We start from the raw sequence: 25,974 nt of genomic DNA, 5'->3' as shown, positions 1-25,974 counted from the left end.
TTTCAGCAGGAGAGTGTCTTTTGTCAGAGCCCTTTTTGAAGAGTCTTCTATTATGGGGGAGGAAAGCTATGCTCACCCATCTGATTATCAGAAAACCTGCTTTTCATCCTGTGCCTCTGCATCTATCACCCATGTGACAACCATAATGAAGCTTCTATTCTCCCCCTGTATCCATTGGAACCTATTTGATAAAAATTGAACACCTGTCTGCCACCTTTATATAAGATATAGACTTGTGTAAAACAAAGGTTAAGAAATACCTCTTACTGTAAACATCTAAAAAAAAAACATGTTGGCCAACTGTCTCGATCAGATTACACAATAAGCATGCAAATCACTGTTCCAGGAACATGGTGTAATTATAGGACTGTTGACACTAGATATGCAGTATGAGCAGACTTTGTAAATTACGTGGAGGGACCTAATTGAAGTGCACCGTATTTGTCACTGATGTTGCAATGGCTGATACGGTGATGAGTCTGGGTTGATGGGTAAGGGAGGATCTCATGTACGCACATGAATACATTTGTATGCAATAATTGACTGTCTGTATCAGTTCACCTGGACAATATTTCACTTCTTCTGTGAGAGCTGCATCTTGTCTCGCCATAACTGTTTTCCATATAAACAGTATAGCCATGGCTGAGCCACGTGAAAACAGAAAGACAGGTTTGACGTAGGAGGGCAGAGGGCAAACATGTGCAGTCAAGAGAGTGGACAATATGAGAAAATATGAATGCATGGTTCAATGGAAATTCAGGCTGTCAGGTCCATTTTGTGCAAGACATGGATCCACAGGATGAATGACAGCTAAAGGAAAGCTCTGGGGCAACAGTGTACGGGAAGTCAAATCATATTAACTGTATGGCCATGAACCTGACGGTGGCTGTTTAATTCAGTCTCTCTTCCTTCTGTAGGCAAATAGGGGTCCATGCTTTAGGAAGAGGAACAGAGATAGGCCCTACCACTGTCTCTAATTATAAGACTGCATCATCATTCATGAAACTGTGCATGATACATCTGCCCCCTCCCCCCACACAAAGGGTTTGTGTTTGGATGCAACCATACTCTATTTAACAACAAGATTTCCAAGTGGTGACAGCAGCACCACCATGTGAAGGACCAAGGGGAAAGAAAATCAATCTCAACATGGACACACATTTCACACATGATGAAACTTGTTGAAAATTCTCTCAAAATAAATACATACTGAATAGGCCTGCAAGATACAAAAAAGGGATAACTTGCACATAGATTGCAGTACCATGCAGTCAAAATGACTGAATCCACATAATAAAGTGACATGTATCTGTGTTTATCCGTCAATTTGTTGTTGTTGCTGTCTCTCTCTCTGTCTGTCTGCTAGATTATACTAACTAAAAGTATTTCTGAAACAACATTCACCGTGCATCAATAACAACAATCACTGTACTTGAAATGAGTGGCCTACTGCACCACTTTTCACGCCCTGGGAATCTTGAGTTGGCTCATTCACTCTAAAAATGCCTGTTCTCTGACGTTTACACATCCTGAGTCCCCAGTCTCTACTGGGCATGTCTCCGCCTCTTTAACAGAAACCTACTCCCGAACAACTGAAATAAAGTTTATTTACGGTCTGACTGCAGAGAATAGGCTAACAAATAAATATCGCGTGGAACAAAATGCCTGCAGTCTCTAAAGGAGATGGAATGCGTGGCCTCGCTGTGTTTATATCGGACATTAGGAACTGTGAGTAGTTGATGTTGACTTGTTGATTAGTTAGCTGCTAGCTACAGTTCATTTGGGAGGAATGCAAGGCTAGCTATGAAACAAGCTATCCCACGTAAAGGCTCACGCGCGCCATATTTAACTAGCTTGCTACTTAATTAACAAAAATAAACAACGAGTGGGTAGTTAGCTAACTACCCAGTTGCCTAGCAAATAGCTAACCTGCCAACGTCAGTTAACGGTACTGTAGCTAACAGAGTTAAGTTAGCGAGCAAACTGACGTTAGCCATGATAGCTAGCCAACGTTAGCTAGAGATTGAAGCAAAAATAGTCCGCAAAGGACGGTAGCTAACTATGTTTTCATAAACAAACTTCCAACATGTGAAATAAAGGTAAATAGCTAGCTACAGACAGCCAAGTCAAGATTTTACTGTACTAGTTATACTTAGCTAGCTGGTTTAATGTCACGCTAAACTAGCTAGTTTAGCAAACTAGCCAATGGGCGTGGGTCACACAGTCAGGAAATTAAAAAAAATGGCATTGTGACATTCATCATTTTGGCTGGCTGATGTTACATCGTTGTAGATTGATAATTTACACATTTTTGGTGCTGGGTATATCTAATCTAGTAGCAAACTAGTTACCTCCTACAAATGTTGACTGACAAGCTAACTAATTAGCTCCCTTTTCTCTCTAGCAACTAACATCATGCTCTGTCTATTAATGAGTGTGTATTCCTTCGACAATAACAATAATACTAGTCGCTGGATTGCATACACTACCATCAAAAAACCCAGCTGCAGTGCAGGGTTTTGTGGTGGTGGGACTGGGAACTTTCACCTAGACTAGAACTACGGAAGTCTAAATGTGCTCTGTGAGCAAATTAGTCTATTTAGAGCACTAGTTTCCCTGCGTAAATCCATAGCAGAGACAGTGAAGGTTACCAACTTTCTATAACTTCAATGTAGGTGTGAATGAGGCATGCTACAGAGCCATGCAGAAAAACTGATCCTAAACCGTAGGTCTGGGTCTGATCCTCCCGACCCAGGTATGCTCTCCTGACATAAATCCATGCCGTAATTTAGACATCTTACTACTACGACCATTGCTCCTGAAGGGTATCCAATTTATTTCCAGACCTCACCTCCCTAGTTCATGGTGCATAGGCACATCAATACACATACTTTGCAGAAAATAAAATAAACAATAATTTAGCCCAGTCTATGAGTACTGTGGTACAGCCAAACTGTTCGAATCCACAAGTGCTGTTGTTCAGGCTTGCAACTGCAGAACTTATGGCCCATACAGGTGACATTGAACATATAACATGTTTTATTTTCCATTTCAGGTAAAAGTAAAGAAGCAGAGATCAAGAGAATTAACAAAGAGTTGGCCAACATCCGCTCAAAATTTAAAGGTAAGTCAAGCAAAAGCCCTTAAATCTGGGTGTGAACACACGTTGGTGTCTGATGGTTCCACATAATGTTTGTGGACACTGGCACTAGTCACTTAGATTAACAGTGCCCTCCCCGGAGATCACCATGCAGCTACGCTGAATGTCAGAAGTGTTCTCTACCACCTGTTCTATCTAGCCTAAAATAAGTCTGCTGTTCCAAAGTGAAAATGGATAGTGGCTTCAATAAAATCAAGTGACTTGTGTTTTGGGGGCTAGAAAACATGTAGGGCCTACCGGCAATGTTGCTTTTGATGGGTTTATGGCCCAGCTCATTTTTATCATGAAACAACACATTTGTATGGAAAGGCTTGCCTTCCAAACTGATGGAGTACTTAGGCTACCACTGAGGCAGGCTATTTGGTTAAAGAATGACTACCCCTAAAAAGCAACTTCTTATTTTGAATATGTATTCTAGTGTCAAAATGTAATTCATCGTAAATAGGAAAATTTTGGTCATGAAGTCAGTCTTGTCCAAAACTGAGAGTTGTGAGATGATTATATATTTTTTTACTATCTCATGGAATGAAGGGTACTGTAACAGTTTTCTGTTGTTTGGGTTTATTTGAATCCTGCCCACAGCTGGCAGTACCCAAGTAGGCTAATCATAAATTTGGAGCACAGCTGCATATGACCCAATTGTAACACCCATGATCAATTTGGTTTCACATTCGATATCCCTATGGGACAATATTTTAAAAGGTCAATAACTCCACATTTCAATGACATAAAACGCACCCACCAACTATAAATTGTTTAAATTCATAAAGTATTGTGCCATTTACATTGTATCATTTATTGACGGTCCCTAACTATCCCTAGAGATAGGCTATATAGGTTCAGTGAGGCAGGGAGAAGCTAAAGGGCATAGCCAGACAGGGAGAGTTGTTGAGTCAACTGTTCTGTCAGGAAACTGAGGGGGGCAAAGTATGTCAGCAGGCTGGAATCCTTTCCTCTGTTTTCCAGAGGAACTTCCTGTAGAGCTCTACAGAAAATCTTTTATGCTGTTTTTCTCTTCTCCTTTTCTGTCTTTCTCCTCTTCTTTCTCTCTCAATACACACATTCATGAAAGGTTTTATGATTGTGATATAAACATCTTCATGTTTATCTTTCTTTGAACCAGATAATACTTAGTTTACGCGGAAAGTTCATAAACGAGAGAGAGAATTATAGCCTTATTTTAGAGAAACTAATCCTTAATGTGGAGCCCCTCCTAATCTCTCTCATGGGACAACGTCCCACACACAATGGAGGTGGGGTTCCAGACAGGGGTGGGGGCTCCATTAAACCCCCACTTTCAGAATGCTGTTGCAGCTCTTCATGCTATAATGTGCGTTGGTCTACATTTGTTAGCGCACTTCCAGGTTTCCTGTAAGCGGCATTGGACATACTTTATTTATTTGTGCAACATTCTGAATCCGTCATTATTTTCGTTGCACAGCTGCACTCATTTGGCCTCCCACCATTTGCCCTCTTTCACCAAGGTGAAAAAAGTGCTGCACTCAGCTTCCTGTCTTGTGGTGCTGACTCACCCTCTCCTCAACTACAGTCGGTTGTGGGATTGATTTACCTAGCAACATGGAATGCCATACTTTTATCTATTCCTAAGTGGGTTTCACGTTTTTGTTCCCTTTATAGGAGTGGTTAGCATGTTTCTCTTTTAGAAGGGAAGAACACTAATGCTCCGTGCTCTCAAACACATGTGATCAGTCATGGTGACTTGGCTTGCCTTAAAAGGAAGGAAAGAAAGAATATTTTTTTTTTTTTTTGCTTCTAAATCTTCATAGTCATGACAATGACCTTTCTGTTTTGCTGCAGGAGACAAAGCACTAGATGGATACAGTAAGAAGAAATATGTCTGCAAGCTGCTTTTCATATTCCTTCTTGGCCATGACATCGACTTTGGCCACATGGAGGCAGTCAACCTGCTCAGTTCCAACAAGTACACAGAGAAACAAATTGTGAGTAGAGAAGCCGGTCTTTGAATTTGTTTGTGTGATTGTGAGTGGATTAAGTTATGTATCTAATTGTGTTATAAACACAGTGTTTTGTCCAATCTATCCTCAAGGTTTATGTTAAGCTATTATGATAACTTCCATTTAATTCCTTTCAGGTTTGATAAACGCTTTGTTTCTATCCAAATCCACAGGGTTACCTGTTCATCTCAGTGTTGGTCAACTCAAACAGTGACCTCATCAGCCTGATCAACAATGCCATAAAGAATGACCTGTCCAGCAGGAATCCCACTTTCATGAACCTGGCCTTGCATTGCATTGCCAATGTGGGCAGCAGGGAGATGGCTGAGGCTTTTGCAGCTGAGGTGCCCCGCATTCTGGTGGCTGGGTAAGAAAGGGTAGTGGTGTGGAGCAGACATCCTAATGACCGAGGTACCCTCTCTGTCAGTTTAACATTTGAGGCTGTAACTTTCAGTCAGGCCTTTTCACTTTAAAAAAATTAAGCTATGTACCAGGTAAGTGATGCTGATGTGCTGTCATAATTTGCCAGGGTTTGTCTTGCAGGGACACTATGGACAGTGTGAAGCAGAGTGCTGCCCTGTGCCTACTGCGTCTTAACAGGACCTCTCCAGACCTAGTACTCATGGGGGAGTGGACCGCCCGGGTGGTTCATCTGCTTAATGACCAGCACCTGGTACGGACTGCCATGGGGCCAGGGGTTATTATGCGAGGACTATGGACCTTTGGTTTTAGTGAGGGAGATTTGGATCGGTGGGGTGTGGAGGAGAGGATTCTTTCACCATGTCTTTCTGTCTTCATTGTTAGGGCTATGTTTGAGCTAAATTAATAGTTTGTAGGCGTAATGAGGGGAAAACGTTGCATGCAAAAAACATTGGATTGGTTTGTGTATAGTGTAATATTAATGATTAGCTGTTTGTGTGTAATGGCAGTTGTATTACTTTTGCGCAGGGTGTTGTGACCGCTGCCACCAGCCTGATTACCACACTGGCACAGAAGAGCCCAGAGGACTTCAAGACCTCTGTCTCCTTGGCTGTAGCCAGACTCAGCAGGGTAATCATATGGCCGCGTGCAGGACTTTTCTTTCTTCTTCTTTCATCAATATGTTACGTTTTATTTCAGGTTTTGTCCAATGTCTACTTTTGACCATTGAATATCATTATTAACCTTAGATATTAGTCAGTTGTTTGCTTGAGGCGTAATGTGTTAGTCATGTCTCATGTTCTCTAGATCGTCTCCTCGGCCTCCACTGACCTGCAGGACTACACCTACTATTTTGTTGCAGCTCCCTGGCTTTCTGTCAAGCTCCTGCGTCTCCTACAGTGCTATCCTCCGCCTGGTAAGAAGCTGTGTGAGCATGATGACATGCGTGTGGGTGTTTGACTATATGAACATAATATTACTCAGAAAAGCTCTGTAGTGTTGCCGGGATGAACATAGTTGTGCTTTCATCTGCGACCCCCTTCCTCCCCCTTTCCTGCCCCCTCAGAGGATGGTGCGATCCGGGGCCGTCTGACCGAGTGTCTGGAAACCATCCTGAACAAGGCCCAGGAGCCTCCCAAGTCGAAGAAGGTGCAGCACTCCAACGCTAAGAACGCTGTGCTGTTTGAGGCCATCAGTCTAATCATCCACCATGACAGGTCAGTCCCTCTCCCAGTTGCAGCAGCTACAGAGGACCAATGTATTCAAGAAATGCAGTTTGTATGTGTTGCGTTGGACTGTCCTGGTGACAATGGCACCAATGTCTTTCTCCCAACAGCGAGCCCACTCTGCTGGTGCGGGCCTGTAACCAGCTGGGCCAGTTCCTCCAGCACCGGGAGACTAACCTGCGCTACCTGGCCCTGGAGAGCATGTGCACCCTAGCCAGCTCCGAGTTCTCCCATGAGGCCGTTAAGACGCACATCGAGACGGTCATAAATGCCCTCAAAGTACGCTAACACACTTGTACCTGCATTCACAAGCTACATATGCCAATCCTAGTACTCAGTGTTTTCTTGAGTACATAGTGTATGTATGCCTGTGTCTGTTTTGTTCCTGTTAATGTGACTCTGCTTTAGTCCTGATGTTTGTGTTTGACCTGGTTGAATCCTGCAGTCAGAGAGAGATGTCAGTGTGCGTCAGCGTGCTGTGGACCTGCTCTATGCCATGTGTGACCGCAGCAACGCCAAACAGATTGTAGCAGAGATGCTCAGGTACCTGGAGACGGCAGACTACTCCATCAGAGAGGAGATAGTGAGTTCTAACCCAGTATCTAACCATTTCTCTAATAATTTCACCAACCAAAAGTTTATGATGGCTTCATGTTTTAAATGCCACTGAGATAATTTGGAAGAATACGTTCCACAGAACTAAATAAAAACATGAATGCCATCGTTCTTTGATCTGATAAGACTACCTCTCACCACAGGTGCTAAAGGTGGCCATCCTGGCAGAGAAGTATGCAGTTGACTACACCTGGTATGTTGACACCATCCTCAACCTGATCCGCTTCGCTGGGGACTATGTCAGTGACGAGGTCTGGTACCGCGTCATCCAGATCGTCATCAACAGAGATGAAGTGCAAGGTTATGCTGCCAAGACAGTGTTCGAGGTGCTTATTTTATTTTTATGAATAATCTGTCTTTAAACGAGCCATGGGGGAACATCTACCTAACTCATTGTAACCTAATGTTTGTCTGTCTGGATTGACTAATGGTGCTTCTGTTCTGATATAGGTGTGTTTCCTTAATCATATTAGTTTTAAGCAGCTCACTTCCGATGCTCATCACAGGCTCTGCCTGCTTGGATGTGACCTGTGAGGTCAGGGGGATGGATAGCGTCATTCACTATTCACCACTAAACCTGTCTTTGTCTTCTCAGGGAGGAAACTATGAGCCCGCCTTGTGCTTTTTGGTACAGCAATATGAGATGACTTGATTCTCTCTTCAGTCTCTGCTTGTGTCTGTCTCACTGTCTCTCACTGGTAGGTCACTGTAAGATCCTAAAACAGACCCATGCAGACTGCTGCTCCATCCCTCCATCCCAGTTTTATGGATGTGTAGTCTTGAGCCCTCCCTCCTCTTCAGTGTCTTTCCTCCTTCATTGCCCATTATCTCTACCACTGCATACTCTGACATCAGATACATTGATGTCTACTGCAGATATACATACTTTCAGAACCAGTGAGACGCCTTCCCATTTTTCCTTTAGTCTGTTCCACCATAGTTTCAGCTGCTTTTTATTTTAGTTACATTTGTCCCCATATTCAGACTTGCTACCCCACATACTGGTCTGTCCAGATTGAATCTCAACTTCATGACATACCCATCATGGAAATGCCCTCATGTGCATGTTAAGATCTGCTGACTGATATGTTCTCAGCCCCGTATCCCTCCACTCTGGTAGGAGTTTGTGTGGGATTTGCTTGATACCGTTTTGTTGTGTTGCTCCCAAATCCCCAACCACCCACACACTCCAATCCATTATCCTATTTCATACATACAGTTGAAGTCAGAAGTTTACATACACCTTAGCCAAAACATTTAAACTCAGTTTTTGACAATTCCTGACATTTAATCCTAGTAATAATTCCCTGTTTTAGGTCAGTTAGGATCACCACTTTATTTTAAGAATGTGAAATGTCAGAATAATAGCAGAGAGAATTATTTAATTTCAGCTTTTATTTCTTTCATCACATTCCTAGTGGGTCAGAAGTTTACATACACTCACTTAGTATTTGATAGCATTGCCTTTTAGCTTGTGTCAAATGTTTTGGGTAGCCCTCCACAAGCTTCCCACAATAATTTGGGAGAATTTTGGCCCATTCCTCCTGACAGCTGGTGTAACTGTTTGTAGGTTTGTAGGCCTCCTTGCTCGCACACGCTTTTTCAGTTCTGCCCACACATTTTCTATAGGATTGAGGTCAGCGCTTTGGGATGGCCACTCCAATACGTTGACTTTTTTGTCCTTAAGCCATTTTGCCACAACTTTGGAAGTATGCTTGTGGTCATTGTCCATTTGGAAGACCCATTTGCGACCCAGCTTTAATTTCCTGACTGATGTCTTTAGAAGTTGCTTCAATATATCCACATAATTTTCCTGCCTCATGATGCCATCTATTTTGTGAAGTTCATCAGTCCCTCCTGCAGCAAAGCACCCCCACAACATGATGCTGCCACCCTTGTGCTTCACGGTTGGGATGGTGTTCTTCGGCTTGCAAGCCTCCCCCTTTTCCCTCCAGACATAGCAATGGTCATTATGGCCAAACAGTTCAATTTTTGTTTCATCAGACCAGAGGATATTTCTCCAAAAAGTACGATCTTTGTCCCCATGTGCAGTTGCAAAGCGTAGTCTGGCTTTTTTTATGGCGGTTTTGGAGCAGTGGCTTCTTCTTTGCTGAGTGGCCTTTCAGGTTATGTTGATATAGGACTCGTTTTACTGTGGATATAGATACTTTTGTACCCGTTTCCGCCAGCATCTTCACAAGGTCCTTTGTTGTTCTGGGATTGATTTTCGCGCCAAAGAACGTTCATCTCTAGGAGACAGAAGGCGTCTCCGTCCTTAGCGGTATGACGGCTGCGTGGTCCCATGGTGTTTATACTTGCGTACTATTGTTTGTACAGATGAACGTGGTACCTTCAGGCATTTGGAAATTGCTCCCAAGGATGAACCAGACTTATGGTGGTCTACAATTGTTTTTCTGGGGTCTTGGCTGATTTCTTTTGATTTTCCCATGATGTCAAGCAAAGACGCACTGAGTTTGAAGGTAGGCCTTGAAATACATCCAAAGGTACACCTCCAATTGACTCAAATTATCTCAAATTATGTCAATTAGCCTATCAGAAGCTTCTAAAGCCATGACATCATTTTCTGGAATTTTCCAAGCTGTTTAAAGGCACAGTCAACTTAGTGGATATAAACTTCTGACCCACTGGAATTGTGATACAGTGAATTATAATTGAAAATAATCTGTCTGTAAACAATTGTTGGAAAAATTACTCGTGTCATGCACAAAGCAGATGTCCTAACCGACTTGCCAAAACTATAGTTTGTTAACAAGAAATTTGTGGAGTGGTTGAAAAACTAGTTTTAATGACTCCAACCTAAGTGTATGTAAACTTCTGACTTCAACTGTAACTCTGACTCTTTCCTTTCCACAGGCACTCCAGGCCCCAGCCTGCCATGAGAACCTGGTAAAGGTCGGAGGGTACATTCTAGGGGAGTTTGGGAACTTGATTGCAGGAGATTCAAGGTCAAGGTTAGTAACCAATCAATGCCATATATTTCAGTGATCCACTGTTATTCTCAGTTGGAGACAGTGGAGGCTGCTGAGGGAAGGACGGCTCATAATAATGGCTGGAATGGTATCAAAAGCATGGTTCCATGTGGTTTATTCCATTACATTGTCTCCATTCCAGCAATTACGAGCCGTCCTACCCTCAGCAGCCTCCAGTGATTGGAGAAATGTACAGTCAATAATATCCTTTGGAGTAGAGGTCGACCGATTAATCGGAATGGCTGATTAATGAGGGCCGATTTCAAGTTTTCATAACAATCGGTAATCGGCATTTTTGAACACCGATCATGGCCGATTACATTGCACTCCACGAGGAGACTGTGTGGCAGTCTGACTACCTGTTATGCGAGTGCAGCAAGGAGCCAAGGTAAGGTGCTAGCTAGTATTAAACGTATCTTATAAAAAACAATCTATCTTAACATAATCACTAGTTAACTACACATGGTTGATGATATTACTAGTTTATCTAGCTTGTCCTGCGTTACATATAATCGATGCGGTATCTGTTAATTTATCATTGAATCATAGCCTACTTCGCCAATCGGGGGATTTAACAAGCGCATTCGGGGAAAAATCACTGTCGTTTCACCAATGCGTACCTAACCATAAACATCAACGCCTTTCTTAAAATCAATACACAAGTATATATTTTTAAACCTTCATATTTATTTAATATTGCCTGCTAACATGAATTTCTTTTAACTAGGGATATTGTGTCTATTCTCTTGCGTTCTGTGCAACAGAGTCAGGGTATATGCAGCACTTTGGGCCGCCTGGCTCGTTGCGAACTGTGAATACAATTTTTTCCTAACAAAGACGGCCAACTTCGCCAAACGGGGGATGATTTAACAAAAGCGCATTTGCGAAAAAAGCATAATCGTTGCACGAATGTACCTAACCATAAACATCAATGCCTTTCTTAAAATCAATACACAGAAGTATATATTTTTAAACCTGCATATTTAGTTAAAAGAAATTCATGTTAGCAGGCAATATTAAACAAGGGAAATTGTGTCACTATCTTGCGTTCATTGCATGCAGAGTCAGGGTATATGCAACAGTTTGGGCCACCTGGCTCGTTGCGAACTAATTTGCCAGAATTTTACGTAATTATGACATAACATTGAAGGTTGTGCAATGTAACAGGAATGTTTAGACTTATGGATGCCACCCGTTAGATAAAATACAGAACGGTTCTGTATTTCACTGAATGAATAAACGTTTTATTTTCGAAATTATAGTTTCCGGATTTGACCATATTCATGACCTAAGGCTCATATTTCTGTGTGTTATTATGTTATAATTAAATCTATGATTTGATAGAGCAGTCTGACTGAGCGGTTGTAGGCAGCAGCAGGCTCGTAAGCATTCATTCAAACAGCACTTTTGTGCGTTTCCCAGCAGCTCTTTGCATTGCGCTGTTTATGACTTCAAGCCTATCAACTCCCGAGATTAGGCTGGTGTAACCGATCTGAAATGGCTAGCTAGTTAGCGGGGTGCGCACTAATAGCGTTTCAAACGTCACTCGCTCTGAGACTTGGAGTAGTTGTTCCCCTAGTAGAGGGAGCTTTTGTGGAGCGATGGGTAACGATGCTTCGAGGGTGGCTGTTGTCGATGTGTTCCTGGTTCGAGCCCAGGTAGGGGCGTGGAGAGGGACGGAAGCTATACTGTTACACTGGCAATACTAAATCAAAATCAAATCAAGTTTATTTTATAAAGCCCTTCGTACATCAACTAATATCTCGAAGTGCTGTACAGAAACCCAGCCTAAAACCCCAAACAGCAAGCAATGCAGGTGTAGAAGCACGGTGGCTAGGAAAAACTCCCTAGAAAGGCCAAAACCTAGGAAGAAACCTAGAGAGGAACCAGGCTATGAGGGGTGGCCAGTCCTCTTCTGGCTGTGCCGGGTGGAGATTATAACAGAACTATGCCAAGATGTTCAAAATGTTCATAAGTGACAAGCATGGTTAAATAATAATCATGAATAATTTTCAGTTGGCTTTTCATAGCCGATCATTAAGAGTTGAAAATAGCAGGTCTGGGACAGGTGGCGGTTCCATAACCGCAGGCAGAACAGTTGAAACTGGAATAGCAGCAAGGCCAGGCGGACTGGGGACAGCAAGGAGTCATCATGCCCGGTTTGCCGTGACGTATGGTCCTAGGGCTCAGGTTCTCCGAGAGAGAGAAAGAAAGAGAGAACGAGAGAATTAGAGAGAGCATACTTAAATTCACACAGGACACTGGATAAGATAGGAGAAGTACTCCAGGTATAACCAACTGACCCTAGCCCCCCGACACATAAACTACTGCAGCATAAATACTGGAGGCTGAGACAGGATGGGTCAGGAGACACTGTGGCCCCATCAGAAGAAACCCCCGGACAGGGCCAAACAGGAAGGATATAACCCCACCCACTTTGCCAAAGCACAGCCCCCACACCACTAGAGGGATATCTTCAACCACCAACTTACAATCCTGAGACAAGGCCGAGTATAGCCCACAAAGATCTCCACCACAGCACAAACCAAGGGGGGGCGCCAACCCAGACAGGAAGATCACGTCAGTAACTCAACCCACTCAAGTGACGCACCCCTCCCAGGGACGGCATGAAAGAGCACCAGTAAGCCAGTGACTCAGCCCCTGTAATAGGGTTAGAGGCAGAGAATCCCAGTGGAGAGAGGGGAACCGGCCAGGCAGAGACAGCAAGGGCGGTTCGTTGCTCCAGAGCCTTTCCGTTCACCTTCACACTCCTGGGCCAGACTACACTCAATCATATGACCTACTGAAGAGATAAGTCTTCAGTAAAGACTTAAAGGTTGAGACCGAGTCTGCGTCTCTCACATGGGTAGGCAGACCGTTCCATAAAAATGGAGATCTATAGGAGAAAGCCCTGCCTCCCGCTGTTTGCTTAGAAATTCTAGGGACAATTAGGAGGCCTGCGTCTTGTGACCGTAGCGTACGTATAGGTATGTACAGCAGGACCAACTCGGAAAGATAGGTAGGAGCAAGCCCATGTAACGCTTTATAGGTTAACAGTAAAACCTTGAAATCAGCCCTTGCCTTAACAGGAAGCCAGTGTAGGGAAGCTAGCACTGGAGTAATATGATCAAATTTCTTGGTTCTAGTCAGGATTCTAGCAGCCGTATTTAGCACTAACTGAAGTTTATTTAGTGCTTTATCCGGGTAGCCGGAAAGTAGAGCATTGCAGTAGTCTAACCTAGAAGTAACAAATGCATGGATTAATTTTTCTGCATCATTTTTGGACAGAAAATTTCTGGTTTTTGCAATGTCACGTAGATGGAAAAAACATCTTGATATGTTCGTCAAAAGAGAGATCAGGGTCAAGGGTAACGCCGAGGTCCTTCACAGTTTTATTTGAGACGACTTTACAACCATCAAGATTAATTGTCAGATTTAACAGAAGATCTCTTTGTTTCTTGGGACCTAGAACAAGCATCTCTGTTTTGTCCGACTTTAAAAGTAGAAAGTTTGCAGCCATCCACTTCCTTATGTCTGAAACACAGGCTTCTAGCGAGGGCAATTTTGGGGCTTCACCATGTTTCATTGAAATGTACAGCTGTGTGTCATCCGCATAGCAGTGAAAGTTAACATTATGTTTTCGAATAACATCCCCAAGAGGTAAAATATATAGTGAAAACAATAGTGGTCCTAAAACGGAACCTTGTGGAACACCGAAATGTACAGTTGATTTGTCAGAGGACAAACCATTCACAGAGACAAACTGATATCTTTCCGACAGGTAAGATCTAAACCAGGCCAGAACTTGTCCGTGTAGACCAATTTGGGTTTCCAGTCTCTCCAAAAGAATGTGGTGATCGATGGTGTCAAAGGCAGCACTAAGGTCTAGTAGCACGAGGACAGATGCAGAGCCTCGGTCTGACGCCATTAAAAGGTCATTTACCACCTTCACAAGTGCAGTCTCAGTGCTATGATGGGGTCTAAAACCAGACTGAAGCATTTCGTATACATTGTTTGTCTTCAGGAAGGCAGTGAGTTGCTGCGCAACAGCTTTTTCTAAAATTTTTGAGAGGAATGGAAGATTCTATATAGGCCGATTAGTTTTTTATATTTTCCGGGTCAAGGTTTGGCTTTTCAAGAGAGGCTTTATTACTGCCACTTTTAGTGAGTTTGGTACACATCCGGTGGATAGAGAGCCGTTTATTATGTTCAACATAGGAGGGCCAAGCACAGGAAGCAGCTCTTTCAGTAGTTTAGTAGGAATAGGATCCAGTATGCAGCTTGAAGGTTTAGAGGCCATGATTATTTTCATCATTGTGTCAAGAGATATAGTACTAAAACACTTAAGTGTCTCTCCCGATCCCAGGCCCTGGCAAAGCTGTGCAGATCCAGGACAGCTAAGCCCTGGAGGAATATGCAGATTTAAAGAGGAGTCCGTAATTTGCTTTCTAATGATCATGATTTTTTCCTCAAAGAAGTTCATGAATTTATTACTGCTGAAGTGAAAGCCATCCTCTCTTGGGGAATGCTGCTTTTTAGTTAGCTTTGCAACAGTATCAAAAAGAAATTTTGGATTGTTCTTATTTTCCTCAATTAAGTTGGAAAAGTAGGATGATCGAGCAGCAGTGAGGGCTCTTCGGTACTGCACGGTACTGTCTTTCCAAGCTAGTCGGAAGACTTCCAGTTTGGTGTGGCGCCATTTCCGTTCCAATTTTCTGGAAGCTTGCTTCAAAGCTCGGGTATTTTCTGTATACCAGGGAGCTAGTTTCTTATGACAAATGTTTTCCGTTTTTAGGGGTGCAACTGCATCTAGGGTATTGCGCAAGGTTAAATTGAGTTCCTCAGTTAGGTGGTTAACTGATTTTTGTCCTCTGACGTCCTTGGGTAGGCAGAAGGAGTCTGGAAGGGCGTCAAGGAATTTTTGTGTTGTCTGAGAATTTATAGCACGACTTTTGATGCTCCTTGGTTGGGGTCTGAGCAGATTATTTGTTGTGATTGCAAACGTAATAAAATGGTGGTCCGACAGTCCAGGATTATGAGGAAAAACATTAAGATCTACAACATTTATTCCATGGGACAAAACTAGGTCCAGAGTATGACTGTGGCAGTGAGTAGGTCCAGAGACATGTTGGACAAAACCCACTGAGTCGATGATGGCTCCGAAAGACTTTTGGAGTGGGTCTGTGGACTTCTCCATATGAATATTAAAATCACCAAAAATTAGAATATGATCTGCTATGACTACAAGGTCTGATAGGAATTCAGGGAACTCAGAGAGGAATGCTGTATATGGCCCAGGAGGCCTATAAACAGTAGCTATAAAAAGTGATTGAGTAGGCTGCATAGATTTCATGACTAGAAGCTCAAAAGACGAAAACGTCATTTTTTTTTGTGTAAATTGAAATTTGCTATCGTAAATGTTAGCAACACCTCCGCCTTTGCGGGATGCACGGGGGATATGGTCACTAGTGTAACCAGGAGGTGAGGCCTCATTTAACACAGTAAATTCATCAGGCTTAAGCCATGTTTCAGTCAGGCCAATCACATCAAGATTATGATCAGTGATTAGTTCATTGACTATAACTGCCTTTGAAGTGAGGGATCTAACATTAAGTAACCCTATTTTGAGATGTGAGATATCACGATCTCTTTCAATAATGGCAGGAATGGAGGAGGTCTTTATCCTAGTGAGATTGCTAAGGCGAACACCGCCATGTTTAGTTTTGCCCAACCTAGGTCGAGGCACAGACACAGTCTCAATGGGGATGGCTGAGCTGACTACACTGACTGTGCTATTGGCAGACTCCACTAAGCTGGCAGGTTGGCTAACAGCCTGCTGCCTGGCCTGCACCCTATTTCATTGTGGAGCTAGAGGAGTTAGAGCCCTATCTATGTTAGTAGATAAGATAAAGTGCCTATAAGAACATCCAATAGTCAAAGGTATATGAAATACAAATGGTATAGAGAGAAATAGTCCTATAATTCCTATAATAACCTCAATCTAAAACTTCTTACCTGGGAATATTGAAGACTCATGTTAAAAGGAACCACCAGCTTTCATATGTTCTCATGTTCTGAGCAAGGAACTTAAACGTTCACTTTTTTACATAGCACATATTGCACTTTTACTTTCTTCTCCAACACTTTGTTTTTGCATTATTTAAACCAAATTGAACATGTTTCATTATTTATTTTGAGGCTAAATTGATTTGATTGATGTATTATATTAAGTTAAAATAAAAGTGTTCTTTCAGTATTGTTGTAATTGTCATTATTACAATTTTTTTTTTTTTTTTAATCATCCGATTTAATCGGTATAGGCTTTTTTTTTGTCCTCCAATAATCGGTGTCGGCGTTGAAAAATCATAATCGGTCGACCTCTACTTTGGAGCTGAGAACAGACGTTACTCACTGTGTGTCATCCATTGTCCTTCTTGCTCTAACTCCTTAGTCCACTCATCCAGTTTGACCTCCTCCACTCCAAGTTTCACCTGTGCTCGGTGCCCACCCGGGCTTTGCTGCTCTCAGCCTACATCAAGTTCATCAACCTGTTCCCTGAGGTAAAGGGCACCATCCAGGAGGTGTTGCGCTCAGACAGCCAGCTCCGCAACGCAGACGTTGAGCTACAGCAGCGTGCTGTGGAGTACCTGCGCCTCAGCTGCATCGCCAGCACTGACATACTGGTCGGTGACATTCCACCCTGCATTTGTGCCATTATAACCCTGATTGATTGCATTTATTAGATCATTACAAGTAGTAGTATGCTCTGCTGGAGACATTACATGCATAAAAAATTAACTAGCATAAAAAAACAAAGCCTGAATGCTTATTTCCATTGTGGTCCTCTATGGCAGCGAGCTAGCAGGTGGGCAAGATTGACACTTTTACATTTCATGTAATTAAAAACAACAGTTTTATATTACACTTAGCTGTTTAGTTTTTAATTGTTCAGAATACATCCCACAGAAAATCTTTGTTGGTAGATAGACTGTAATTCAGAAAAGGACACTGTAGAGCCTCCAGTTCCTCCACCCCAGGTCATGCTCTTCATTCCCCATTCATTCTGTGCTCCCCTCAAGGCCACGGTGTTGGAGGAGATGCCTCCCTTCCCTGAGAGGGAGTCCTCTATACTGGCCAAACTCAAGAGGAAGAAGGGACCAGGAAACCTGCATCCCGATTTGGATGAGAACCGCAAAGAACGTAGTGCCAATGGGGGTACTGCAGACCATAGCAGCACTACCTCAAATGCCAAGGTATTACTGTTGTCATGTGTTGTTTACTTATTAGAGCCTCCTATTTCTCTCCTTTCAGTGTGTACATTTCCTATTTTTCTGTCCTGGTGTTTTCTGCTCTTCCGTAACTGTCAGCTCTCTCGTTCTGTCCTGCCTTCACTGTTTCCTCCTCTGTTCATTAGAGCTCTCCTCTCTCGTTTGTTGGGGATCTTCTGGCCCCCGCCTCGACCGCACCCCCCACCAACCGGCCACGTCCGGTCTCCTCTTCCTACCTCCTGCAGGCCCCCCTCACCCCCATGCCCCCCCAGGCCTCTGCTGTCCCTGTGCTGCTCTCTGCTGGGCCCCTCTTTCAGGTTCTGGATGCTCATGCTGGGTTTTTCACTTGTCACTTCCCTAACCTTAATACACTGTCCTAGCAACATCATGTAATCTGATCTGCTCATGGAATAAAGACAATTCCAGATGCTAAGATGACGCATTGCTTTTGTGTGAGCTTGATTACTTAGCAGTATATACTCTTAGGTTTTTAAGGATCATTTTTATTTTTGAGTCCTAAGTATAGTCCTAATAATTATAGATCCTCCCACAGAGGTTTGTTTTGTTTTGCATGGTGTGTGTGTGTTGCTCTGTACTTTCATCAGCGTAAGACCAATTGGAGCGGTTGATGGGTTCAGATCTTGAACTTCCGAAGTGAAGTAATTGTGACCGTTACCTCTCCTAAGGTGGCCGCGTCCCCCACTCCCTCCACAGACCTGCTTGGCCTGGGCAGCACCATCACCACACAAAACTCTGCCCCTCCTGCCTCCAAGGGGACAAGCCTGCTGGTGGATGTCTTCTCTGAAAACATAGCAGCCTTTCCTGTAGAGACACCCGTGGCAGTGGGGCCTGTTGCAGATGAGAACTTCTCCAGGTAAGAAAGAGTGTGTCAGTGGGTCAAATATCAGAGGGAGGGAGGGAGGGAGGGAGGGAGGGAGGGAGGGGCTTTTTAACTACATTGATCAGTCATGGAGCTTACTAAAACCTGGTGTGAATGTGCTCCTCTTGCCCTTTACATTCTCGCTGTGCATCTCACTCTTGGCTTCAGTTTCCTGCCGAATACTCCACAAGTAGCATATGCCAACGCCACTCTGCCCACTGCAGAGGAACCTGAAGACAAGTAAGAGACGTCAGCAGTGGAGTCTGTTCAAAACACTTGCTGGGGGACTCTTGGTATACTGGTTGGAATCCAATCCTGGGAGTCAATACAGTACATTAATCCCAAGATACCAGATATGAGATGCTTACCACTTGCGCCATTCCCTTCCAGGTTTGTTTGCAAGAACAATGGTGTCCTATACGAGAACCAGCTCCTCCAGATCGGACTGAAGTCTGAATTCAGACAGAATTTGGGTGAGTAGGCCTCAGCAAAAAATACATATGCACCTAAGTGTGATTATGATCAGGTTTTGACCATTAGATCTTAAGGTTGAATTAATTCTCTTTTTTTTCAACATACAGGTCGGATGTATGTGTTCTTTGGTAACAAGACATCAACACAGTTCATGAATTTTGCTGCCTCTGTGGTCTGCCAAGATACTCTGCAGGCTCATATCCTTTACTAGAAGCTGTTATGTAATTTTCATCAATCATTTCCGAATGCTGTTTTAATAAATCCCTCCCAGTTTATACAGTGGGGCAAAAAAGTATTTAGTCAGCCACCAATTGTGCAAGTTCTCCCACTTAAAAGGATGAGAGAGGCCTGTAATTTGAATCATAGGTACACTTCAACTATGACAGACAAAATGAGAAAAAAAAATCCAGAAAATCACATTGTAGGATTTTTTATGAATTTATTTGCAAATTATGGTGGGAAATAAGTATTTGGTCAATAACAAAAGTTTATCTCAATACTTTGTTATATACCCTTTGTTGGCAATGACAGAGGTCAAACGTTTTCTGTAAGTTTTCACAAGGTTTTCACACACTGTTGCTGGTATTTTGGCCCATTCCTCCATGCAGATCTCCTCTAGAGCAGTGATGTTTTGGGGCTGTTGCTAGGCTGACTAAATACTTTTTTGCCCCACTGTATTATGTATTGTTTAAGGGTGGCCATTTACTGCTCCCTATTGTGCCTTTTTCTTAACTGTTCCCCTACAACTGAATGTCCATGCCAAGCCTGCAGACCCCACTGTGGACGGGGGTGCACAACTCCAGCAGATACTCAACATTGAGTGTATGTCTGACTTTGTGGATGCACCTGTGCTCAACATTCAGTTTAGGTAAGAACTTATTTTCTTCCTTTTATATGCTTTTATAATACATTGCATATTGGAGTTTGTTTCAGGGTGCAACTATTTGCTAGATATGTGATAAATGTTTGCATGAACGTTGTTGGAAATGCTACTGTATCGATTTCGCAGTTATTGAGCGTTGTTTTACTCCTGTTTCTACACACAGGTACGGGGGAACTCTCCAGAACATTGCTGTTAAACTGCCTATTACTTTAAACAAGTTTTTCCAGCCTACAGAGATGACATCGCAGGACTTCTTTCAGCGCTGGAAACAACTTGGAGCGTAAGGAAACATATATCTCTGCTATATGCTTGGTCATATATATATTTACTAAGGTAAAACCTAGTGTACTTACACATCCTTAACAGCTGAGGGTGAAACTGCTAGTGGTATGTGACTGACTTTCTCTACCCACAGCCCTCAGCAAGAGGTACAAAAGATTTTCAAAGCAAAGCATTCCATGGACACAGAGGTTACCAAAGCCAAGGTGAGATCCCTTTATGATTAGAATTGCTATGGAGATTTTGTCTTGACTTGTGTTTTTTGTTGTTGTTGATAGAAATGAAAGACAGAAGTGAAGAAACTGAATGAAGGTCACCCTGACTTCACTAGCAATACTGTGTAACATGCTGACCACACCTCCTGTGTGGCATGGACTCTACAAGGTGTTGAGTGTTGCAAAAGATGTCCACATGTTTTTTGGGGGGTAGCCATTTGACTAGCTGTTCAGGAGTGTTATGGCTTGGGGGTAGAAGCTGTTTAGAAGCCTCTTGGACCTAGACTTGGCACTCCGGTACCGCTTTCCGTGCGGTACCAGAGAGAACAGTCTATGACTAGGGTCGCTGGAGTCTTTGACAATTTTTAGGGCCTTCCTCTGACACCGCCTGGTATAGAGGTCCTGGATGGCAGGAAGCTTGGCCCCGGTGATGTACCGGGCTGCACGCACTACCCTCTATAGTGCCTTGCGGTCGGAGGCCGAGCAGTTGCCATACCAGGCAGTGATACAACCCATCAGGATGCTCTCGTTGTTGCAGCTGTTGTCAGAGTAGAGAACACAAAATTTTGTGTGACTCAAAATTCTACACAGATCCAGGAAGAAAAGAACCTTCTGCATTTCATGTAAAATAACAACCCAATGTTTATATCCCAGGACAAATTAGCTAGCAACAGCAAGCTAGCTAAATGTCCATGAATGTTTCATGTGTTTCGACCTGTCCCCAAATTAATATAGTTGGTTCAGAGTTTGTTTTGATATTTCAACATGCGTGTCCTGATCGTGTCTTGTGTGAGTTGACAAAATCAATATGCGCGTGATGACGCACGAGCGCCCGTTCTAGTCAGCATGTTGGGCTGTGTTGTCGATAGTCTTAACCTTGATCTGGTGTCTGTTTTTGTTTTCCAGATAATGGGGTTTGGTGCTGCTTTGCTGGATGGGGTAGATCCAAACCCCTCCAACTTTGTGGGCGCTGGTGTCATCCATACGAAGACCACCCAGGTTGGCTGCCTCTTGAGACTGGAGCCTAATACTCAAGCACAGGTATGTAGCCCTCACCTCCCTCCAGTGAGAATTATTCTCCACCCCAGTACTCTGTCACCAACTATTTTTCAATATCCAGACAAGGTATTTGACCAACCTATTTCAAATCAAATTGTATTTGTCACATGCGCCGAATACAACAGCTGTAGACCTTACAGTGAAATGCTTACTTACAAGCCCTTAACCAATAATGCAGTTAAAAAAATAAAATAATCTTAAGTAAAAAATAATAATAATTAAAGAGCAGCTGTAAAATAACAATAGCGAGGCTATATACAGGGGGTACCGGTACAGAGTCAATGTGTGGGGGCACCGGTTAGTTGCGGTAATATGTACATGTAGGTAGAGTTAAAGTGACTATGCATAGATAATAAACAGAGTAGCAGCAGTGTAAAAGAGGGGGGGGAATGCAAATAGTCTGGGTAGCCATTTGATTATATGTTCAGGAGTCTTATGGTTTGGGGGTAGAAGCTGTTAAGAAGAGAGAACAGTCTATGACTAGGGTGGCTGGAGCCTTCCTCTGACACCGCCTGGTATAAAGGTCCTGGATGGCAGGAACCTTGGCCGCAGTGATGTACTGGACCGTACGCACTAACCTCTGTAGGGCCTTGCGGTCGGAGGCCAAGCAGTTGCCATACCAGGCAGTGATGCATCCAGTCAGGCTGGTCTCAATGGTGCAGCTGTATAATTTTGTTTGAGGTTCTGAGGACCCATCCCATATCTTTTCAGTCTCCTGAGTATAGGCTTTGTTGTACCCTCTTCACGACTGTCTTAGTGTGTTTGGACCATGATAGTTTGTTGGTGATGTTGACACCAAGGAACGTGAAGCCCTCAACCTGCTCCACTACAGCCCCATCAATGAGAATGGGGGTGTGCTCGGTCCTCCTTTTCCTGTAGTACACAATTATCTCCTTGATCACGTTGAAGGAGAGGTTGTTGTCCTGGCACCACACGGCCAGGTCGCTGATCTCAGCCTATAGGGAGGTCTCAACGTTGTCGGTGATCAGACCTACCACTGTTGTGTCATCAGCAAACTTAATGATGGTGTTAGAGTCGTGCCTGCCATGCAGTCATGAGTGAACAGGGAGTACAGGATGGGACTGAGCATGCACCCCTGAGGGGCCCCTGTGTTGAGGATCAGCGTGGCGGTGGGGTTGCTACCTACCCTCACCACCTGGGTGTGACCCGTCAGGAAGTCCAGGTTCCAGTTGCAGAGGGAGGTGTTTAGTCCCAGGGTCCTTAGCTTAGTGATGAGCTTTGAGGGCACTATCGTGTTGAACGCTGAGCTGTAGTCAATGAACAGCCTTCTCACCTATTTAACCTCTCTCTCTCTCTTATTTTTTCAGATGTACCGCTTAACACTAAGAACAAGCAGAGATACTGTGTCACAGCGCCTGTGTGATCTGCTCTCAGAACAATTCTGAACTGCTTCCAGATCAGGTCTTAACTGATATACCACAGAGCTGTACAAGCTCCCCCTGCCACTTGTGAAGACACCACATGGTTCATAACAAACATGTCACACTTATCCTTCCCGTCTGTCTCATTTAAATTGGAATTGATACAGTGTACAGTGTAATTTTTTTTTTATATTTGACTTATTATAAATGTACTGTATATCAAATGACTTTCACTTACTTTACGAATATTTCACTGCGTTAAATCTGCCTTATGTCCATGTGCACACAGAATATTTACGGCTTTGCTTTTGTTGTGGAAAGGGCTTAGTCCTCTCCCTGTTCTTTAAAGACATATTTACTGGAAGAATTGGAGTTCAGGGGGGACTGGCAAGAAAATGCCTTAATTGTCTGACCCTCTTCTCCAACTGAGCAATGATTGTGTCCATAGATGTACCTATTTTGTGTTTCAGATCCGGGGTTACAGTTACACAAGCATACATGAAAAGATGTCGTCTTATTTAGTTCTAAGGATGGCTGCTGTCTTCTCTGCTCTTGTCTTACCTGAAAACAAGCCCTGTTCCTGAACACGTGATGACCCTATTGGCAAACCTTAGCCATTGTGTACGATTTTTTGTGTATGGGGATAAGATTTTAAATTGCAGCGGTCATTATGTAGATATTAAGGGACTGTTATGAGAAATCATCTTCTTGCTAGTAATGTGTGTGTGTGCTTATGTTCAAAAACAAACCACTAAGAAATTAAGTGGCGGCATTATGTTCAAATATGCATACAATTGTTTGTCCAACCAAAGTTGTTCTCTGTCCCAAATCAGGGGGTTATTCGTATCTAATATGTCTCTCGGACATGTTTTGTATCTAATGAAATATATATTTTTTTAAAGACAGGCCATTTAATAGAGCACTGAAGAACTATAAGCGTACGCAACGCCCAATTTACAACAGGGTTTCTTGACGCCTGTGGCCTTTGCAGTCGTATGGCTGTTGGCTAACTAGATTAACTTGTAGGTACATACTGAATCACTTCCTGTCCCAGTGCCTTTAAGTTATATGGGTTAAAAACTAAATCTGTATCAACGGCCAAGGCTTCTCTGCTCCCAATGATATTACATGTGTTGCCAATTAAAGTTGATTGTGTCACTTTTACTCTTGACCTAGACATGTCCTATTGTTGAAGTGCTAATGCCCTCGAAGCCAGTGTTTGGAGGATATATTGGCACTGGTGTTGTTAGGTCTGAGGCGAAGTCGAGGGCTGGCAAACCGTGCCAATATATCCTCCAAACACCGGCTTCGAGGGCATTAGCACTTTTATACAACGGGTTAACAACATTTTCAATTAATGATTGACATATTTTGATTAAAAAGGTTATTTTTATGAATGTATTCATACTATTTCATCCTTCCACAAAATATAGTCCCGTCACAAATCTAGGGTTGCTACCCAAGCCGGCAGGCCTTTAGTTCTATCGGTTTGGATGCTAGACCCAGTTCAGTCTTTTTGTTCTGTATCTATGGACGCGACCCAGTTGTTCGTTCTAAATGTTCCATTGCCATACTGGCTGGCAACGTTCTTCTCCTTTGCTTGCTAGCTAGCCAACTATGGCTAACTTAGTCATGTCAAAAAGTGCTGCCAGAATAACAGCAAAGTAGCTGTATTTGCATTCGTTTTCTAGTGACATTTATTTGGATACATCCATAATAACAGCAAAGTAGCTGTATTTGCATTCGTTTTCTAGTGACATTTATTTGGATACATCCATAACAATGAGCTAATCAGGCGTGGTTTTGCCTGGCTTCGAAAATGTGCTCACTCGTCAGGACACTTGTTCAGAGGAGCTAGCCAACACAATCACTTCAAACTGAAGCTGGAAAGACTGAAAACTAGCTGCACTTCGTTTCATTTGACCTTTTTTCAATTGACATTTCTTTGTATATATCCATAAAAATTGATGCCAGCTAATATATGATTTCGATTGGCTGAGAAACGCTGCCTCTGTCTCGTCCCGACATGTTCATTACTATGGGACAGCTGGAGAATTTGAATATTGAAACAATGTTGGAGAGACATACAGCAAGTTTTATACAAATCTCCGCTGTTGAAAGCGAAATATTAGTCTAAAAGAAATGATTATGTCTAGATGCTTTTTATTGTGGAGAACAAGTTTATTAAGTGCCTGGCTGGGCTGATGAGACAGTGGATTGCACAGTCAGATGGAAGAGAGTAAATAGGCATTTTAATGTCATAGATTTAGCCTGTGGGAACTTGTGGAATAGACACTGGCTGGAATGGGGTTTTAACCAATCAGCATTCAGGATTAGACCCACCTGTTGTGTAATCATAGATATTACACAATCACACCAGCATCTGTCATCACTACTGAACCCTTCTAGAACAAAGGCTGGAACTCTTCTATGTTTTATTTATTTAATAGGCTATTTACACAGTTGGCAAAGGTTTTAGGTTGTTGATGGTGTACCATCAGAACATTCACCAGATTATACTTTTTTCAATTGAAATGGTAGAATGCAATATACAGTGTATATGTAATACATGCAGCCATTAGGTTTGTGTAACCCAGTTATTCCTATATGCCAGAGAGAGCACCTTTATGCTCATAAAATAGGTGGTTGGTGTGTCTGAAAGTGTTCAACTTAAACAAGACATTCAATTACAAACTCTGGACATGTTGATGGTTTCGATGATTATCAGAATTACGAATCTGTTCTTTGTTTTGGTAAGCGGGGTATAGGACCCTTAACTTATCCGTGATGGAAAAACAGACATTTCCTCCAGCACACAGTGGTTTATTATCTCTTGGCCGCTAGAGAGTACTCTTCACACAGCAGTTTAATGATGTTTCAGGAAAGGAGCTGAGTTTCAGGGTTAGCCCTATGCTTGTACACTTGGAAAATGTTGAATGAAAACTTGACTAATAGTGGAATATGTGACGGCCACAATTAGTTCCGTGATGTGTAGGGAGGAGCAGTTTCATTTTATGCATAGATATTTACCCTGAATAATATAATTCTGATTCAATTACGGGGTAACTGGGCAAAATGTCTTCATTGAGTGTAACTATGTTGTTACCCTACTATTACCATGTTATTAGCACATAATCCCGTCCTGGA

At 42.9% G+C, this 25,974-nt stretch overlaps 1 protein-coding gene across 3 annotated transcripts; it reads left to right on the top strand.

Moving 5' to 3' along the window:
- Positions 1–1,526: 1,526 nt before the first annotated feature.
- LOC139562746 (AP-2 complex subunit alpha-2-like) lies at positions 1,527–24,224 on the top strand. 3 transcript variants are annotated; one of them, XM_071380728.1, is made up of 24 exons: positions 1,527–1,728; positions 3,056–3,124; positions 4,979–5,121; positions 5,310–5,503; positions 5,680–5,809; positions 6,085–6,186; positions 6,364–6,472; positions 6,623–6,773; positions 6,893–7,061; positions 7,228–7,365; positions 7,541–7,723; positions 10,272–10,369; positions 16,839–17,070; positions 17,467–17,640; positions 17,802–17,972; positions 18,342–18,529; positions 18,704–18,775; positions 18,926–19,008; positions 19,117–19,206; positions 19,754–19,877; positions 20,056–20,172; positions 20,308–20,377; positions 21,293–21,427; positions 22,774–24,224. In XM_071380728.1, the coding sequence occupies exons 1-24, from the start codon at positions 1,662–1,664 to the stop codon at positions 22,849–22,851; spliced, it is 3,087 nt and encodes a 1,028-aa protein (XP_071236829.1). In that variant the 5' UTR covers positions 1,527–1,661; the 3' UTR covers positions 22,852–24,224. The 3 variants fall into 3 exon arrangements, with proteins under 3 accessions (XP_071236829.1, XP_071236831.1, XP_071236832.1); XM_071380730.1 differs by lacking the exon at positions 17,802–17,972 and having other exon boundaries at positions 1,528–1,728; positions 19,117–19,207; positions 19,755–19,877; XM_071380731.1 differs by lacking the exons at positions 17,802–17,972; positions 18,704–18,775 and having other exon boundaries at positions 1,528–1,728.
- The last annotated feature ends 1,750 nt before the right edge of the window (positions 24,225–25,974 follow it).

This window comes from Salvelinus alpinus, chromosome 33 (assembly GCF_045679555.1).
Source record: "Salvelinus alpinus chromosome 33, SLU_Salpinus.1, whole genome shotgun sequence".
Classification (NCBI taxonomy): Eukaryota; Metazoa; Chordata; class Actinopteri; order Salmoniformes; family Salmonidae; genus Salvelinus; species Salvelinus alpinus.
The sequence above is the reverse complement of the archived record's forward strand: the minus strand, read 5'-3'. Positions and strand labels throughout refer to the sequence as shown.